Raw genomic sequence first — 19,649 nt, forward strand, 5'->3', positions numbered from 1 at the left:
TAGCATCTCTATCACCTTGCATAATTATACTGATTTTTTTAGTAGTTGAATAATTAGGTTCTAGTCTCTTAGTAAGTTTGATGATTATAATACAATACTGATGTCTATATATACTATACTATGCATGAAGTGGTTATTATTATCCATATTTTCAGAAAAGGGAACTGAGACGCAGAAAAGTTAAGTAAATTATCAAAGACCACATAGCTAAGTAAGTAGTGGTGCCACAATTGAAAACCTAGCTCTTTATTGCCTTACAGCCCAAGCTCTTCCCATTATGCTCTGATACCATCTTCATAGAATTTTTATGACCATCTATAATTCTGAGTTTTGGAGGGTGGATATCCTGTCTTATTCTGTATACCTGCCATAGTACTGAGCTCTTGCTTGCTGAAAGATTAATAGTAACACTTCATCTCTTGAACATTGTCAGATTTCCCCTTTATGGTGACATTTCAACTATTAGATCAGTTTACCCCAAGAGCTAAGTGTTTGATTGTATATACTGTATTACTAAATAAGAGAAAAGTTGAAAGGAAAACAGAAAATATAATTTGTCTCCAAGGAGGTTGTGAAGAAGAAGGGTTATATATGTGTATAAACAGAAGTATGTGTGCATGTGTGTTTATAAGCAGAATTGCCAGCCTAAAGATAATGTTGGAAGATATAAAATAAAACAATAATCTGGCCTAATCATTGTCAGAACATGGCGGCAGCTGTACTGCCCACCCGGACCTTTGATGTATACAAATGAACCATATGCATATTGTCTCAGCCTCTCCCATAGGAAATAAAAATGGACTTTGCTCATTCCCAGAAGAAATGTTGATGGACCTAACGTAATATATTGACTGGCCTGGTTGGGGAAATGCAGGGTGATGTAAATGACCTGCTGAATGTGTTGATGGGTAAACTCACTCTAACCAACATGTATGTTCAAAAAACTGTGGAGAGGGCACCTGCAGACACACAGGCAGGCGATTTCTAGGGACTCACATGGGTGACTGGGAGTCTCCACTCCCCCTTTCTCCTTCTCTTTTCTCCCTTCTCCATTCTCCATTCCCCTTTCCCCATTCTTCTTTTGTTGCTCCTACAGGTCATCAAGTTGGACTGGGAGTTTTCTCTTACGTCTAACCCCCTTCCCTCTCTTCCTTCAATAAACGTGGTGTAAAATCCTAGACTGTTCTCTGGGTGATTTCTCAGAGCAAGGTTACCTGACAATCATGTATCAGGACACCTCCCTCTGGGTCTGAAGCATCTCTGTAAGACTATATTTATATTTGTATCTTTGGCCAACACTGTGGAAGAGCTTTGGATGCTTTTACCCTTCTAGCTTAGGTAATTTATAAGCAGAACCAGCTTATCCATGTGATGCTGACAAGACCTTGCACTTCTCTCTCTCTTTTTTTTAAATAATTTATTTGTTTATTTTATTTTTAGAGAGAGGGGAAAGGAGAAAGAAGGGAGAGAAATATCACTGTGTGGTTGCCTCTCACTCACGCCCCCAACCGGGGACCCGACGTGCAACCCAGTCATGTGCCCTGACTGGGAATCGAACCAGCGACACTTGACTCGCAGGGCAACGCTCAATCCACTGAGCCACAGCAGCCAGGGCTGCACTTCTCTTTTTTGATGATCTTTCCTTCCTTACTGGGGTGACTTTTATTGAACTGTACATGTAAAAATAATTTAATATGGTAAAATTATGTTATGTGTATTTTACCACACACACAAAAATGCCAAACAGCCCTGACTGGTGTGGCTCAGTTGGTTAGAGCATCCTCCCCTGCACCAAAAGATTGCAGGTTTGATTCCCAGTCAGGGCGCATACCTGTGTTGCGAGTTTGATCACTCGTCAGGGTGTGTATTGGAGGCAGCTGATCAATGTTTCTCTCTCTCTGCCTTTCCTCTCTCTAGAAATCAGAGAACATGTCTTCAGATAAGAATTTTTTAAAAATAAAAATTGCCATTCGAGTGGCCACTTAATATTCTATATTTAAGGTCAGTTCTGCTTAAAACATTAGGAAATTCTGTAGAAGTATGTATAGTGGTTAAATGCTTGGGCTTAGGCAATAGACTGCTTAGGTTCAAATCTCAGCTTTCTCTGTTATTATTTACTCTGAAAATTGCTTGGGAAAATTACTAAATGTTTTGTGCCTTAGTTTCTTTACTTGTCGTCGGCAGCCGTCCGTCTCGAGAGACGATGGTGTAGCTTCTTAAGAGTCTATCTGCACCGCCGAGAATGGCTGTGCAGTCCGACTCGGGAGTGACACGGTATCTGTCTCCTCCCGTGTTGAATCGACATCTTGTGATGACGCTGGAGTGTCCTCTCCAGTGAAGCTGAAGCTACAGAGCCTGGGCAGGGTGATATGGAGGGTCTGCTGTTGCCCATGCAGCAGACCCCCCCTCTCTTCGCAGCTGAAGGGTCCAAGGGAAAGACGGAGTCAATACAGCTTGGCTTCAGGTGCGCCGCAGGAGTTGCCGGTGTTGACTACAACATCAAACCGCCTTAGGGACTCCGGCTCCGGATTTTCTGTCGGGGTTTACTCCCTTAGCCTTTCCCCTGAAGAGGTATGCCGCAAGGCAGCGGAGGTTTTTTGGAGTCAGAGTTTTCCTTCTCTGATGTGCCCTGACTGGAAGATCGAACCAGCGACACTTAGCTCGCAGGCCGACGCTCAATCCACTGAGCCAAACCAGCCACGGCTAGTAAATGATAGTATATATAAATATACAAGGGGTGGTTTGATTAGAAGCAATATAACACATTGAAAGAAGTGATGGTTTGGAATTAGACCTGATATGAATGTTAGCTCTACCAGCACAGGCATTTAGTTAACTTTACTTCTGTCTTCTCAACTGAAAATTGGGGAGAAAAACACCTATTTACATAGTTGTCAGGTCTACATAAGATGATGCTTAGCAAATAGTAAGAACTCAAGAAATAGTAACTTTTATTTCTTCTTTCCACAGGAAGGAGATAATTAGCAAATATTGGAGGTCTCTGAACTATTATCATTTGATCAGCTTCTATGATCTCTTTTTGGAACTAATTCTTAATTTCCTTATTGTCCCTTGCATCGTGGTAAAAAAAAGGAACTGATTATCAATTTATTTCAAAAGGAATTATATTGGATGGGTCACCCTTGCAGTTATAAAGCAAACAATGGAGTGGGGTGGTGAAGTTCAATAATATACTTGGGAAAAGTCAATAATGAAGACAGGGCCCTAATTTTTATGTCATACTGGAGAGAAGAAAACATGGGTGCAGAATTTAAAGGACGGATCACGAGTTAGAAATACTTAAGTTCTTCCTGGTATCTGACTTTACCTAGTTTGGTTTATCTCTTTGATCTTATTTTCTCTAGTATTAAAATTTAGGATAATAAAATGTAAATGTTTATAAAATCCACTTTAAGATAGAAAAGGGTGATATTGAAAGGCAAAAGAGAGCTATAAAAACCCACTGAATGCACTCAATTTAAATACATGTGCTTGCTTTCTATTATTATGAAATGCACATTTTATTTATACTGTATTTGGGTAACCACAGTCAACAATAAGGTAATTCACAGGCAAATATTCTTGTGTTAGTAGATGTAGAGACAATAAAGTAATCAGACCAAACTTTCTACTTTCATTTGAATTTTTCAATTTAAACTCAAAGTGCCTTTGCCCTGGTGAGTGTGTTTCAGTTGGTTAGAGCTTCCCATAAACAGAGGTGGTGGGTTGGATTCCAGGTGAGGGCACAAGCCTGTGTTGCATTTGGTTTCAGTTCAGGCACCTGCGAGGGAAAATGGATGGGTATTTCTCTCTCATATGGATGTTTCCCTCTCTCGCGCCTTCTTTTCCCCTCTAAAATCAATAATCATGTCCTTGGTGAGGATTAAAAAATATATAATAAACTAAATATGCCCTTGCTTTTACACAATAGGATACAGGAATTAAAGGCTTAGCTCTTTAAAAACCATCAGCCAGGCACACAATCTTAGTACCAAAGACTGGGAGAAGCCAAGGGGCCCACACCTGTGAAAGAAAGCTTAGTTGCCCTTGGAGAGTTGAAGATGGCGTTTCCCTGAGTCAGGTCAGAGTTAACAGACTACTTCTGCTTCAAAGACTGTTTGCATTCCTTTCAGCATATTAGTCAAGATGTTTTGCTGACCGAGACTAGGAAATCTATATGAGGGCAGGTTAGTTTACAGTCTGTCCACATGTCATCGTAGTCGCTAACACACACAATAGCTTTTCTTAAAACGCAAGCGGGACTGAAAAACTTAGGACAGACAATGAACAAATCCTGGGAGAGTGAGTAATGGACAAAGGGACAACTTTTACCTTCTTGTAGGATTCCACGCCTTATTGCACCCCCAACCCCCACCGCCGCCCCAAGTAGTCACCTAAGGGGTCTAAGCCACACTTAGAGCTTACCTAAGCCTGAAACTAACAAAGCTTCGTTCTTCCTTGACACTCAAAGGAAATGCTAAGGTGAACACACATCAGGCACTGCCACGGGACTTTCCGGCTCTCTAAGGCTGCATTTTGATATAGGAGAAACATATTTTTGTTCCCCTTTCACAATGCACCTTGTAAACGTAACAGCAAACGGCTAGAATCTTGGAAAAAGGGAGAAGCAGGAACGCACGGGGTAGTTGGTGGAAGCGTGCGGGGGTTCGGTGCAAACTGGTGAATAGGAGGGTCCAGGTGGCGCGGGTGGAGCCGGAGCCGGGAGGGGGTTGGTTTGAGGGCTGGTTCTGCTTTTGCCCATGGCTCTTCTGTCCACGAGAGTCGGTGGCCCGACCTGGAGAGCTGCCACAACTGCCCTCACCTGCGGGCTGGGCGGGGCTGCACGGTAAGGACGCAGTTCTGGAAGGAGGTGAGAGAGGGAGGAAGGTTGGGAGTTAGAATCCAGAGAGGGGAGGCGCGGGGCAGAGAGGGAGGGAAGGAGGCGAGAAGGAAGAAGCCGTCGGGGTGCGGACAGGGGTGGGGAGGGGGTGGAGAAAGCCGCTAGAGCAAAAGTGGGGCCGGACCGGGCAGTGTCCGACTTTTAACCTGGGCAGCGGAGGCGGGGAAAGTAGCAAAAGGAAAGGGGAGGTGTGTGGGGTAGGGTTGTGGTGGGAGTTGGAAACAAATGACATCACAGCAGGTCAAAGAAAAAGGGGTGAGCAGCCGGCAGCAAGAAGACCGGGGCGTTTGGCATTAAGAGCTCGAGCCCTGCCTACTCGGCAGGGACCTCGGCGTCCCCAGAGACCATGCAGAGGTCGCCCCTGGAAAAGGCCAGCGCCGTCTCCAAACTTTTTTTCAGGTGAGAGGGTGTCCAGTTCAGCTTTGCAAGGACACGTGCCAGGAAAAAGTAGGGCCAGAGAATAGGCTAGTTTTGGGGAAAGAGGAATAGTTTTTTAAAAGATACACTTATCATTCGTTGTTACGGAAGAGAACCTGGATTTTGTGGAATAAAATCGAAAACATTAAGAAGAGATAAAAGAATAAACTTTTTTGATAGAAAGCTTTAGCTTAACTTTGAAGTCTTAACTAACAAATGAAAGTCATGCTCTCAAGATCCAAATGTACTACTGTGCAATTGTTTTCTTTGGTTTTTCTAAGAAGCTTATGAATTATAAACTTGTTAATAAAAATACTTGTTTAGTTATTTGTTTTCTCCCCTTCATGCCGTGGAAACTTCAATGATTTCTTGGCACACATACTACTACTGCCATGCCTGCATGTAGTAGGTGCTCGGAAAACACTTTGACCAGAAAACACTTGTTGACTGATATTTGGACGTTTTTAGGGGAGAGGAGTGAAATGGGTACTATGTGCTTAAATTAAGTTTTTATTGTTATGACACCAAGTCTAACAAGTATTTGCCGCAATTCCATTATTCTTTCTTTAAAGAATGAAAGTGAAACGCTTGAAATACCTTTTTCTTTTATTTTTTTAAAGCCAATTCCACAAGCTATAAATTTAAAAAGGGGTAGTGGTTAGAATTATCATAGAAATGTGAAGCCATGGAAATAAGACATTGAAGTTATATCCAACTGACATTTAATAAATTGTACTTAACCTTGCTTTGCATAAAAGCTTGCATACTTCATCTAATGAGAGTTTTTTTAAAAAGAGTCTAAATTCTAAGTCTTAGGTAAAGTGTAAATGGATGTAGCATTTCATATTTGATGTGTTCTTTGGATACTGTATCTTCTTTTCCTCTTATACTTGTATAAATGAATGAGTAGGCATAGCTCTGGAATATAACTTGATTCATAATTATCCAGTGAATCAACATATTTAGGTACCTATACACATATGTACATGTTGCAGGGAAGGGACTCAGCTTTTCACATCTATGTTTTTTATTCTGCATGTGCAGTAAGCCTGGAACTCAGTGCTAGGGGAAGATCATTGGCCATTGAAGGAGAGCTGTGAATGGGAGAGGATTTTACTCTTTGAAATTACCTTTTTGTGTTGATGTTTTCAGGACCTTTTGTTACACCATCTATAAAAATTGGATTATCTGTTGATCTATGTTCCTATTACTTACAAAATCAGAATGTCCATTGGCATACATTGTAGACTTTTTAGTAGAGCACTTTGAGAAATGTAAAAGCCATCTAGTCTAAAATTAAGTTTTCGGGAGCAGGAATACCTCATGGCTACTTCTATGTACTAAAGGACTTTAAATTAGCTCATTGTTGATTTAAATGACATTATTGTTGATTTATCAAGGTTTTTTTTTTTTCCTCAACAGATCACCTTAAAATTTTTAGTATAGTTTAAAACTGCTCTCAGGTTGATTTGTAAAAAAAAAAAAAAAAGTATTATAATGGCTACTGGCTTTGTTAAGAGCGCACTCATTCCTGTTTCCAAACTATTTCATAATAAATTTTTCTAAGACTACATGTATTTTAAAAAGTTAAGTTCCTGCTATTTAAAGGAACCGATGGTCATCTCAAGTACCTGTGATTATAAACTTCCTTCTAAGGTTATATTTCTGAAAAGATAAAAACTTATTTTCTGCATTGGATTAGAGGGTACTGCTTAGTGGTCAAGAGAGTTAGGACTTGTATTCAGATTGCTTTGGTTCAAATCCTAAATCTGCTACTTAGTAGCTGTGGGACTTGAAGGAAGTCACTTAACATCTCTGTGTTTGTGTGACTTGAACTTTAAAACTTGGACCTATATAATAGGGATTAATCTGTTGAGACAGTACATGTAAAATGTTTAGCCCATAAATGTTAGTTGCTATTATTATATCATCAGCAATTACCATATTTTTACATTTTTACAATACCATGTATCTTGTATATATAATATACTCAATTCATCTTTGTTGAATATAATTTTGTGACTATTGGTCTATATATGCAATGAATGAGCCCGGATGAGAACTTAAATTAGATAAAATCTCTTCTGACATGGTCTTACCAGATATAGAAAAAATCATTCAAAAATGTATTGTAAATTTTATTTTATTTTTAAAATTTATTTTTTATTTATAGTTGACATTCAATATTACTTTTATTGCAGACTTTAAAGACATTTACCAATGAAGGGAAACATAAGTGCTTTGAGCAACAGAAGCATAATTATAATACACCAAGGTTGTGGTTTAATGCCTTGTCAGGGCACATTGAAGAATCAATCAATGAATGCATAATTAAGTGGAACAACAAACTGATGTTCCTTTCACTCTTGAATCAATAAAAAAAAAATCATGGTTTTTCAGTTTTTCATTTATGTTTTAAAGGAGAAAATAGGACTTAGTTTGGTAATATTCAATGCATAAATGTTGAAACTTGTTTAAAAGGCCCTTAAATGGCACCAGTCTAAAATATATTATCATTGTTAGTGTCATTTCACTAGAACCTGTAATTTTAATGTGGTAGAGCTACAGTATAAGTATAGGATTGCAAAACCACCACGGAAGGGTGTTAACCATTTAACATGCAGCTATATGTTGTTTGTCAAATTTAAAAACACCTCTGACTCAGCAGCAATCTTGGTAATTGTGATTTCACTGATTCCAGATGCATCAGTGTAGGTCACTTTCCTGGCACAAATCCCTGAAACACAATGAAGTCAAAAGGGGAAAACAGATTATAAGAGATGTGATTGTTTTGGGACCCTACCTGAAATTTGAATATATAAATATGTTAAATGCATTATCACAGAACAAAATACTACTCTTTCAAATGCTTCTCCTAAACTCGTATGAATTTATCCAGTGGTTGTTTGAGAGTGAAATTAGCATTACAAAGTGGCTTTACTATGCACCTTTGTATCAGCAAAGAGATTAGGTTTCTTTTAGCAAGAAACTTGTAAAAATTCAGTTTACTTATTTGATGTAGAGTGAATATAGTCTTTTTTTTTTTGCATGCAATAAAATATTTTTATTTTAAAATTTTGTTTTTATTATTATTTTTTGTTGTTGACACTATTACAGATGCTCCCGTTTTCCCTCCTTTTTCCCCCTGCACCAACCCTCCCCTGCCCTTCACCACATTGAGATCTGTGACCATCGGCTATGCATATATTCATATGTGTTCTTTGGTCAATCTATTCCAGTTCCACCCACCCCCCTTCCCTCTGAGATCTACCAGTATGTTCCATGTGTCTATGGCTCTGGCTATATTTTGTTTGTTCATTAGATTCCACATATGCATGACATCATATGGTATTTGACTTTCTCTGACAGGCTTATTTCCAAAGTGTATATAATCTTATAGAGCTCTGAAAGATCTGTTTTCATAGCTGTATTCAGGTTGCAAGGCTTGTCAAGTAAGTTATTCTCTGTGCAGTTTCATTAGCTTATTACTGTCTTTCAAAATCAATGACTTTCAAATTGTAAAGCCCTGGATGTCAGGGCCTTCTGTGACGTGTTTAATGAAGCATTCAGACCATTTCAGGACTGCTGCATTGAATGGTATATACACATTTCTTTGTAGTGATGATGATTCCATGGTGATCAACTGTAGAGGCTTATTGGTATTGTAGATTGGTGACTTTCAACAGTCTTGTCATACATCATCCTTCTGATAAGAAGAGGTCAAAACAAGAGGATCCTAGACAGATTTTATTCACCAATTTTTTCTTGGGTTTATGGCCAGGCCTTAGCTTTAGTGGGAAAGTCTACCTGCTAATTCCTTGCTCATGGGGTAAAGACATAGTTTAAAGATTTATACTACGTACTTATTGTTAGGATTCTCACCCTGAAACAGGGATTTACTCTGATAAAATGAGGTAATTCTCCCATAGGTTGCTTCAAGGAGTTGAGTCAGAGCAGTACTTCGTTTTAGGTCATGATTCAGGGCAGCTTGGAGGATGCCCTAATGCAGCAGTCCCCAACCTTTTTGGCACCAAGGACTGGTTTCATGGAAGACAATTTTTCCACAGGTGGGAGGTGGGAGTGGGAGGCAGAGCTGCTCACCTCCTGCTGTACAGCTGGTTCCTAACAGATCCTGGCCCAGGGGTTGGTGGCCCCTGCCCTAATTCATTTATTCACCATTTTTTTGTATTCCATGAAAGGCATTAAGAAGGTTGAGGTGCACAAGAAAAAGTACTGGTGCTGCCTCCATGAAACAAATTCTCTGAAACCCATAGTCTCAAGGGCTTATAGAAACAATCTGTAGGGTATCTCATCCAGTCTAAGGTTGGTTAAGCAAGGCTTGCTGGAGGAGTGACCGTTGAAATGTCACAGAAAGAAGATTATCCAGACAAAAGGTGGGGATGGATTAGGAAAAAATTAAATACAGAAGCAGCTGACTGTATGCAGGAATGGCAGTAAGAGTGATCATGGCACTATTAAAGATTTCAGAGAAGTTCCCTGTGACTGGAACATATGTGTGACTGAGATTTGGGGGAAATGGATCTGAAGTTCTAACAATGGCCACATCATAAGGGGCTTTGTGAACTACATTTGGGCTTTATCATATTGGAAGTGCAATGGCATGGTTTTCAAGCCCGGGAGTGACATAGCAAGTGCAGAGCTGTTGCAGTTTTGCAAAAGAAATGCTGAACTGAAAGAGTGGCAGTTGGGGCAGGGAGAGACAGATGGATTTGAAAGACATTTACAAGGTAAAATCAACAGGCTTGGTAATTAAGTAGATATGGAAAGCAAAGGAGAGAAAAGAATCTAGGACAATGTCTATATTTGCTGGCTTGGGTAACAAGATGGATGGTGATGAAGCTTGCTGAGTGAGGAGATTGAATTGGAGAAGACGGGTGGGGGTGGGGCCTATGCAAAGCCTCGGCTTCTCTTTAAAATAAAAAAAGGAAGTTGTGCTTATGGCTCAAAGGCAGGTAATATGGTTGTTTGAAGATATATTAAAGTGATTTAGAGCTTAGTCTTAGGTAAGAGATGTTAAGATTCAGAATACTTCCCTCACACTCTTCATTAAGTCCAGGGTGACATCTGGGGAAGAAATGAAAGTGCTCAGTTGTTTGGCTTTATTGTGGTACAAAGTCCCCTGAGTGTTCTTGTGGAATAAACAGCTGTATTCTACGGACAACGCTGGTTAAATTCTACTTAGAATCTTCCTACTACCCTCCCCTCAAATCCACCTACTGATGTGTGAAGTGTTCCCACCTACTATAACTTCACTCCTTTAAAATGATTTCTGTGATTCAGGAAGTAGGTATGAAAATATGCTGGGGCTTCAGGTTTTGTCTGCAGTAACTGAATAAATATAAGCACACCTATTACATTAAATTTTTTTGTGTGTTTGAAAAAAGATTCTTATTACACTTGAAAAGATTATGTATCATTGTTTTATGTTAAAACTTTGAGTCTGTGAAAGCATGCAGAGCTTTTTTTCTTAGCACTGCCTACAGAGGTACACCCACATTCTATCCAAATTCACACCCACCCCCAAATGCCTAGTGAAATTCTTAACATCAAGAAAGGACCCAGCCATGACCAGTGTGGTTCAGTTGGTTGGACATTGCTCCACAAAGCAAAGGCCAGTAGTTTGATTCCTATGTCAAGGCACATGCATGGTTTGTGGGTTCGATCCCTTGCTGGGGCATATAGGAGAGGCAATCAATCTATGTTTCTCTCTTACATCGATGTTTCTCTCCCTCTTTTTCTTCCTCCCTTTATTTCTAAAAATAAATAAATAAAATCTTTTTAAAAAGAAGAAGGGAGCCCAAAATTTCATCTGGTACCAGTAAAACCGTACATGAAAAATAAGCTCAATAGGCAGAATCTTAGAGATGATGACAGCTCTGTTTAGAGGAGATTCAAGGGCCAGACCTTGGAGCACACAGTATAGGTTATAGGAATAACAAAAAAATGTAGCCCTGGCTGGTTGGGATTAGCTACTTCCGTTCTAGAGGCACTAACTGGAAAACTATAGGAAGCTCTTTTTGTACATTGCATTTATTTTAAAAACCTGTATAAACTCTGGAAAATGAAGCAACACAACAAAACTTTACCTTTTTTAACCCAAATCCCTTGCTATACTTTAGATCAGAGGTTGGCAAACTTTTTAAATAACATACTGGGAGGTAAATATTTTCAATATTAAAGGCAACATGGTCTCTGCCATTGTGGGAAAGCAGCCATAGACAATATACAAACAAAAGGGAATAGCTTTGTCCAATAAAACTTTATGTAATGGGTACTGAAATATGAATTTCATATAATTTCATGTCACAAAGTATTCTTTTAGAATTGTATGGTGGTAAGCTTAAAAATATACAGCTTTAAAATTATTTAGTTTAAAATAAAGATCTAGAAAAACTTTCCAAGGCTCATGTATTGCAGAAACCAGTGCAGATTCTTTATGTCTGGCAATCGGAAGAATATGCGAGGCAAGGTTGGAATCTCTGATATTTCCTTTATTGTAGATATTACAGTATTCATGCATGCACAGCACCATGGGTGAGTGCTGGACCACCAGTCGGCCACCAACCATGCTCCTGCTGCTTAGTGCCGCTGCTCTCCGTTCACTCGCTGCCCCCTGCTCACTAGCTCGCTGCTCCAACACTCCCAAAGGGGTTCCTGCCCCTTATATATTATGCATAGACAAAGCTGGCTACTAGCCAAAATATGACATCAATGCTTATATAACTGCGAGTGCACTGCACCTATGAATCTAACTGTTATTTCTAAGCAGCCTACTCCTGGGCATCTGGGGTGAGGGAGCCTGACAGACTCTCTTGTCCTCACATCATATATAATTAACTTTATTATATTCAGTAACAGAGTAATTTAAAAAAATTATTTTTAGAGAAAGGGGAAGGGAAAAGAGAAGGAGAGAAACATCATATGAGAGACAAACATTGATTGGTTGCCTCTTATACATGTTCCAAACAAAGACCAAACCTGCAGCGCAGACATGTGCCCTGATTGGGATCCAATGGGTGACATTTTGCTTTGCAGGATGACACCCAACCCACTGAGCCACATTGGTTAAGGCATGAGTAATTTTTAAAGGAAATGAATCACTAATACATTCAAAAAGGATTTTTCAGAAGAAGAGGAAAATACTGTAGTAGTTTAACAGCTATTAGATAATTTTCCAGGATAGTTTTTGGCTTATAGAAATATATTGACCATTTATTCTTTACTTATTTTTTGCATATGCTTCTTTTGATGCATCCATCTTTCCAGGTGCAGGCTCTACCTTATCCATCTTTTGGCATCCAGTCCCAGGTGCAAAGTAGGCCTGTAAAATATATGTGGTCTGTGCAGAAATAGTCCAGTCATCATTAATGTGAGAATGGTTTGTGTGACATTGATGTTACCTGGCAACCAAGGAGAATGGACTGGAATATGCATGCATGAACAATAATGACTTCACTTTACTAGTCAGTGGAGGCGGTAGACACCAGTGATTGATCATGTGTACTGTATGTCTGTCACATTCAAAAGGACTGAGAGAATAGAGCAACAAACCTGCATCAAATTATACAGTGAGCTTGAACATTCCTCCACAGACACTACTCAGATGATTCAGAAGGCCACAGCTATGGGCAACTGGTGATTGGCAGCTTCATCACGACAACACACTCACTTATGCATCATGTCTCGTGCAGGTTTTTGGTGAAACATCAAATCACCCAGGTGACGCAGCCCCCCTACCGCCCAGATTTGGCACCCTCAACTTCTGGCTTTTCCCAAAACTAAAGTCACCTTTTAAAAAAATATATTTTTATTGTTTTCCTGTTATAGTTGTCCCACTTTTCCCCTCATTGCTCCTTCCCCACTCAGCCCACCCCTTCTCCCACAGTCAATCCCCAACCCCATTTGAAAGGGAGAGATTTTGTCCTGTTGGTGAGATTCAGGAAAATATGACGGGACAGCTGATGGTAGTGGGAGAACTTTGTGAGGTCCCAAGGTGACCGCTTTGAAGGGAACTGAGGTATCCTTATCCTATGTACAATGTTTCTTGTATCTCATATCTTATTCATAAATGTCTCCATTATTCATATTACATGGCTGGATACGTTCTGGACACACCTCGTACTTGTTGAATTAAATAAAACTCGACTAATTCAGCTCATATTTACATTTATAAAATATTGAATATTGGCAGGAAATGTAAACATTTACTTACATATAGAATTAAAAAATCTTTCTGTTTAGTATTCTGAAGTTAAAATGCCTAATTTTGAGTTAAAATGTTGTTTGTTTTACCATGTGTTCTAAAGTATAACATTATATAGGAAAAACTGTTTCCGTTGCTTTCTTCTGTAGTTCACAGAACTTTCCAGGAAAATTGCAGCTTAAGATAGTTCAGAAGATCAAATGATAGCTAAGCTTCCCATGGATACACTATTCCCTCTGAAATATTTTTTTCAAACCTCCTGTGAATATTCAGGTTGCCTGATAGTTTAATTTTAAGCTAGATTATTAAAATGATTATTTCCAAAATTTACTCCTAAATGTATGAGGGGGGACTCCCCCTAAAACAGAATTTATTTATAAAAAATTGTGTATTTATTCTTACATATTTAAATTTCAGTCACCTTCAATGTATTCTCTATTTGATGCAATACACCTATCTAGTCTTTCTTTGCATTGCTCAAAACAGTTTTTGAGCTTGTTTATTTTAATGCCTTTTATTACTTCTGTTGTTCTTTGTTTCACTTCTTCCACATTGGCAAAATGTTTCCCTTTGTGGACTTTTTTCATTTGGGAAAATAAAACAAAAGTCACCAGGGGTGAGATTGGGTAAATAGGGAGGATAAGGCATGGGGGTCATACTGTTTTTTGACAAAAACTGCTGAACACTCTGCGCAGTGGGGGCAGGTGAACTCATAAATCACCCATCATGAAATGGGCAAACATGCTGAAAGAGTCTTCAAAAAAAATTCACCGAGGCTGAACACAGCCTCTCACAACAATGCAGCTGGTACATGAATACAGATGGGTTCCTAAAAACACTCCCCTAGCAGGGGAAGCCCATACTATGGGGGCCCACCCTCCTGAAGATGATTCTGGGTTTGCTTGAGTTCCCTATAATATATGTCATAACTTAGTGTTTCAAAAAAGAATTTCAAATTTATTTTAGTCTTGGGCTCTTGAATACATTTTCCAAATAATAAGTAGGCTGACCAAACACTACCAGAAGAACTTCTACTTTCAATTCAAACATAGCATTGGCTTCCAAAAACCCACATTATCCTCTTTTCTACCCACTTTCACCTGGTGCTTTATAAGGTTACTCTCTTCTATCCATTAAAGTCAGTGTATTGCTTGTATATATACCTTGTGAATTTGCACAAAGCAAATAAATTCCCCGTGGATTAATTCGATCATAAAACTTGGAACAAATCACTAATACAGTTAGACATTAAGTATTTATGTAAATCAGTTAATTTAGAGCATACACTAACTACAATGAAGTAAAAAATTTTATTCACTGTATTGAGTTTATAAAATTGATGAAATTAAAGCTAAGAGGTAGCCATCCCAGTAACATTAGAATTGAATTTTTATGCAATAAAATTTTATTAGACAACCTCTCTAAAATGAGCTCACTAACATAAAAGTAATAACTTTGAAACACAAATGTGATTTTTATTTATTTATTTATGCATGCACTTATTTAGCATAAATATTGAGCCCCTGATATAGTCTAGTAATTAGAAGACTTAGAACTTATACCAAAACTTATTATGCATTTGCATTACTCTTTACTGGAATTTTCACAATAATGCTTTTATTTTTAAGTATATTTTATTGATTATATTGTTACAATAGTTCCAATTATTTCCCCTTTGCTCCCCTCAGCCCAGCACGCCCCTCCCCCAACAATCACCCCCAAGTCCATGCCCATGGGTCGTACATACAAGCTCTCCTGCTTCACCCTTTCGTATATTCTTCTTCTTCTTTTTTTTAAATAATTAAATAATCTATTAATTATTTTAACAATAAAAAATAATCCCTCCCTCTCAGATATTAACACTCTTTATAATCTTATAAAGGACAATGGGCGAAGGTCTCGAGCTCCTCTAGGTGCTTCAAGCTGGACATGGTCATCGTCCTACCTACGCTTGGGTCCAGAAATCCCTAATAAGAGTGGGGGTGTGGAGGGGAGGGTAGCCTTCCCACATGGGGAACGATCGTGCAGACTTCAGGTCTGTCGGCTGTCCCTGGACAACAGCATGCTTGATTTAACAGGCTGGCATTTTTGTTGTATTCTGGAGGCAACAGATTTGGCAACAGGGTTAAAAGACATCATTCAATCCATAACCACTAGATGACAAAAGACAGGTATTAATTTTTCAATGTCCCACATTAGGGAAAAAAAGGGGGGGGCTTCTTTGGAGGAAGGTATGCCAGGTACATCTCATCTGTCCAAAACCCTTTTGCCCATTATACTTAGTTTGGGCTGAGGGAAATAGTTTAGGTTTCCCCCCTCTCAGACCTCTGCGCTCTTTCTGTCCAAGCCATTAGGACAGAAAAGAGAAACCAGTTTTAAAGTGAAGCCCACAGACCACCCCATTCTTCACCAACCCAGCCACTTAGTTCAGCCAAACCGTTCAGTCTCAGGAGGCAGCGATGCAGACAGGATGAAGTGAGGCCTATATGTACAGACAATCACTCAGGTAATGATATCATAGGCTTATGCCCTTTAAAAACAGAAAACACATGTTAATTTATGTAACACAACCCACATACAAGTCTCTAAATCTGTAGGACTGTCTTATCGGAAAGACATCCAGTTGCAAGACATTTGACATTCTTCTTGCCTGTAAATTAAATATCTTTGATAATACCACAGACATAGTTTAACTTTCAAATGAAAACAAATTTTAAATGAAAAGAAACTTTAAAGATGATTAGCTGCATTACTTTATAGTCTACCACTGAGCATTGTGATTTTCCTTGAATCACAATTTTTCTCCCTAAGATTACCCTCCTTGTCATTTAAGGGACTGCATGAAGTCCATTTTTAATTTATCCTGTTCATTTGCATAAACACAACAAGAATGAAAAATGATCTTTTATGATCTTTCGTTCTGCTTTGCTGGAACTTATGCAAGGAACATTTAGGCTGACCTTCAGTCTGCCCTTCAGGGCACAGAAGCAGAACCACATACCTGGCATTCAGCCTTGCCTGTAAACACCTGTCTTTTCCAAGTCCTTCTGGTTTTCCATTGTATCTTAAGGTCCCTACTAGCCATATTTCAGGAAAACAACCTTCATTCCTTCCCTGGAAAGATTGCTGTGGACCGCACATCCAGCCAAGATACCAGACCTTTTATCTCGTGGGCTTTTATTACCTTTGAAAGTCAATCCTAGTTCCTCAGGGCTTTTTGGTAACAACCAGAGCCCAAGCATGTCTCCTTTAGGCATGACATTCCAGTCAAAGTCTTAGTCAAAAAACCCTCTATTAACAACTGGTCTTATTAGTTTTATGCACAGAAACTTATGTCATTACTTACTTCTTTAGAAGGTCAAACTCTGGAGGGATCAGATAGGGAGAAAAATATACAGTGTGAAGGAAAATGCTTGTCCTTCTAATATTCACTGAACTTTCATTTTTTTCCCCACTAAAGTTTTTTGTTTGTTTGTTTTTTCATTACAGTTGTCCCACATTTGCCCCCCTCTTGCTTCCCTGCCCACTTCTCCCACATTCAGTCCCCACCCAGTTGTCCATGTCCATGGGTCATTTATACATGTTCTTTGACTAGACCCTTCCCCTTCTTACCCCCTTCTCTCCCTCCCATCTCCCCCTTTGTTACTGTTCATTTATTTCTTGTTTACATACCTCTGGTTCAATTTTGCTCATTTGTTTGTGTTGTTTATTAGTTTGCTGAAATAGATAATAGCATAAGATATTTTTCTTTTGTTGCCTGGCTTATTTCGCTAAGCATAATTCTCTCTAGTTCCAATCATGTTGTTGCAAACAGTAAAAGTTCCTTCTTTCTTTAAGTACTTATTCATTGTCATTTCCCCCACTTTGTACTCGTGTTCCTCTCTGTCTCTCTCTGTTTCTTCATCTTCTTAAAGCAGACCCTTTAGCATCTCTTGCAATGCTGGTTTGGTGGAGATGTATTCTTTTAGCCTTCTTTTGTCTTGGAAACTCCTTATTTCACCTTCTATTTTGAATGAGAGCCTTGCTGGGTAGAGTATTCTTGGTTGTAGGCCTTTGTTTTTCATTTCTTGGAATATTTTTTGCCATTCCCTTCTGTCTTCTAGTGTTTATGCTGAGAAATCTGATGATAGCCTTATTGGAGCTCCCTTGTATATTATTAGCTGTTTCTCTCTAGCTGCTTTTAGGATTCTCTCTTTGTCTTTGAATGTTGCCATTTTAATTATGATGTGTCTTGAAGTGGGCCTGTTGGGGTTCATCTCCATTGGGACCCTACGTGCTTCCTGGACTTGCGTGACTCTTTCTCTCCTCATGTTAGGGAAGTTTTCTGTCATTAGTTTTTCAAAGAGGTTTTCTATCCTTGCTCTTCTTCTTCTCCTTCTGGAATTCCTATGATATGGATATTATTATGTTTCATGTTGTCCTGCAGCTGTCTTAGAACCTCTTCAGTCTTGTTCAGTCTTTTTTCATTTTGTTGCACTGTCTGGGAATTTTTGTCTACAATTGTCTTCCAGCTCGCTGATCTGATCTTCTGTTTCCTCTAGCTGACTTTTAATTCCTTCTATTGTGTTCTTCAATTCAGAGATCGTATTCTTCATTTCCTCCTGGCTGTTATTGATAGCTTCTATGTCCTTTTTCATGCTGGTGTAATTCTCAGTAAGTTCCTTGTAGTTTCCCTGGAGTTCCTTGTAGTTTTTGCTGAGCTCTCTGAGCTTCTCCATAATCCATGTTTTGAATTCCATATCTGATAGTTTGCTCCCCTCTATTTCATTTAGCACTCTTTCTGGGGATTCTACATTTCCTTTCGATGGGGGTTGTTTCTCTGTCTCCTCATTTTTGTGACTCCTATTGTTTGTTGGTGCTTCTTAGAATGATCTGCACTTCCTGGATCTGCCCCTGGTGGCGTCAGATCCTGTACCATTCTGGGCATAGGCAGCCTGTTGGAGACTTCCAGGGATCTACTGCCTTTGTCTGACTTCTTTAGTTGTTAATCTATTCAATCTGTGATTAGCTGTCAGGCTTAAGGACCGTGGGTGTGGCAGCTTAATTCCTGTAGGCAGGGTTTTTGCTTCCCTTTAGGCTGACACCACTTGGAGGGGGACGGGGGATGATCTGCCTGCAGTACTGGGGATGAGTCAGCACTGGGACCCAGTTGGCCGCTTCCCCAGTTCTCCCCTCAAAGCCACCACACCAAACTCTCCCGAAGCGTCTCTAGTCCTCTCTGCCTTCCCTCTGCTCGAGCCCAGGGTAAGTGGGGGCCAAAATATTTTTGTATATGATTCGCTTAAGAGCTCTTTTTCTCCTGCTGTTTCTCTCCAGCTATCAAGAAACCCTGCGGCTTTCGCTTTTCACAGCTGGATACTATTTTACTTTCCACTCTGTTGCTGTAGGCTGGGAAGCCCAGCTGGGGGTTTAGACCCTGCGCTTCTCAAGGGGAACCCCCAGCTGCTGAGCTGTTTCTCAGTCCCTTCAGCTGCCACCCATGTGAGCCCAGCCAGCCCTTCTGCATCTCTGTACTCCCTACCAGTCACGTTGTGATGTAGCGACCTTTTCTGTCTCTCCATGGTTATAAGACTTCTCTCCAGCTAGTGTTTGGTTGGTTATTCCAGATGATTTCTCCAAAATTAAGTTGTAAATCCAGACTAGTTCTGGGAGGAGGTTAGTGTAGCTTCCACTTACTCTTCCGCCACCTTGTTTCCTCTTCACAATAATGCTTTTAATGATACAATTTTCCTCTTTAAAGTGCAGAGGTGCTCTAAGAGCTACAGATTTTTTTCTATTACTTTATTTAATAAAGACCTTTTTTTTTTTACTGATTTTGTGAGGATGGAAAAGTAATTTTTCTTCCACCATTAGAAATTCTCCTGGCTAGACTAATAATCTTATTAATATGAGATGGGTTAACAGAGTAAAATAACCAAATTTAATACATATGCACATATGGGGGTTCTGTAGAAATGTCAGACCCTAGGACACATTGGGCAATTGAAACTGATATGCTATGATTAGCTAAGGAAAAAGCAGGGTGGGCAGTTGTGGTTTGAGACTTCAAAAGGCAGGAGATGGAAAAGCAAATGTTTGGTAAACTAGTGTTTTCTGGGCCATCTTTGG

The 19,649-nt window shown here is 39.5% G+C and overlaps 1 protein-coding gene and 1 long non-coding RNA gene across 2 annotated transcripts in view; one reads left to right on the forward strand and one right to left on the reverse strand.

Annotated features, from left to right (window-relative positions):
• Positions 1–3,577: 3,577 nt before the first annotated feature.
• On the reverse strand, positions 3,578–4,909 carry LOC150001913 (uncharacterized). Its single transcript, XR_016513067.1, has 3 exons — positions 4,640–4,909; positions 4,426–4,529; positions 3,578–3,781 (listed from the first exon to the last, which is right to left on the reverse strand). It is a non-coding gene; the product is annotated as an uncharacterized LOC150001913 (long non-coding RNA).
• A 190-nt stretch (positions 4,910–5,099) lies between these two features.
• The window catches only part of CFTR (CF transmembrane conductance regulator), a 265,793-nt gene continuing 251,243 nt past the window's right edge, over positions 5,100–19,649 (forward strand). The window contains exon 1 of the mRNA XM_090287405.1: positions 5,100–5,299. Coding sequence (XP_090143531.1) covers positions 5,247–5,299 — 53 coding nt within the window. The 5' untranslated portion in view covers positions 5,100–5,246. The remainder of the gene's footprint in view (positions 5,300–19,649) is intronic.

Source organism: Furipterus horrens, unplaced genomic scaffold (assembly GCF_987537825.1).
Source record: "Furipterus horrens unplaced genomic scaffold, mFurHor1.1.pri manual_scaffold_9, whole genome shotgun sequence".
NCBI classification, from domain to species: domain Eukaryota; kingdom Metazoa; phylum Chordata; class Mammalia; order Chiroptera; family Furipteridae; genus Furipterus; species Furipterus horrens.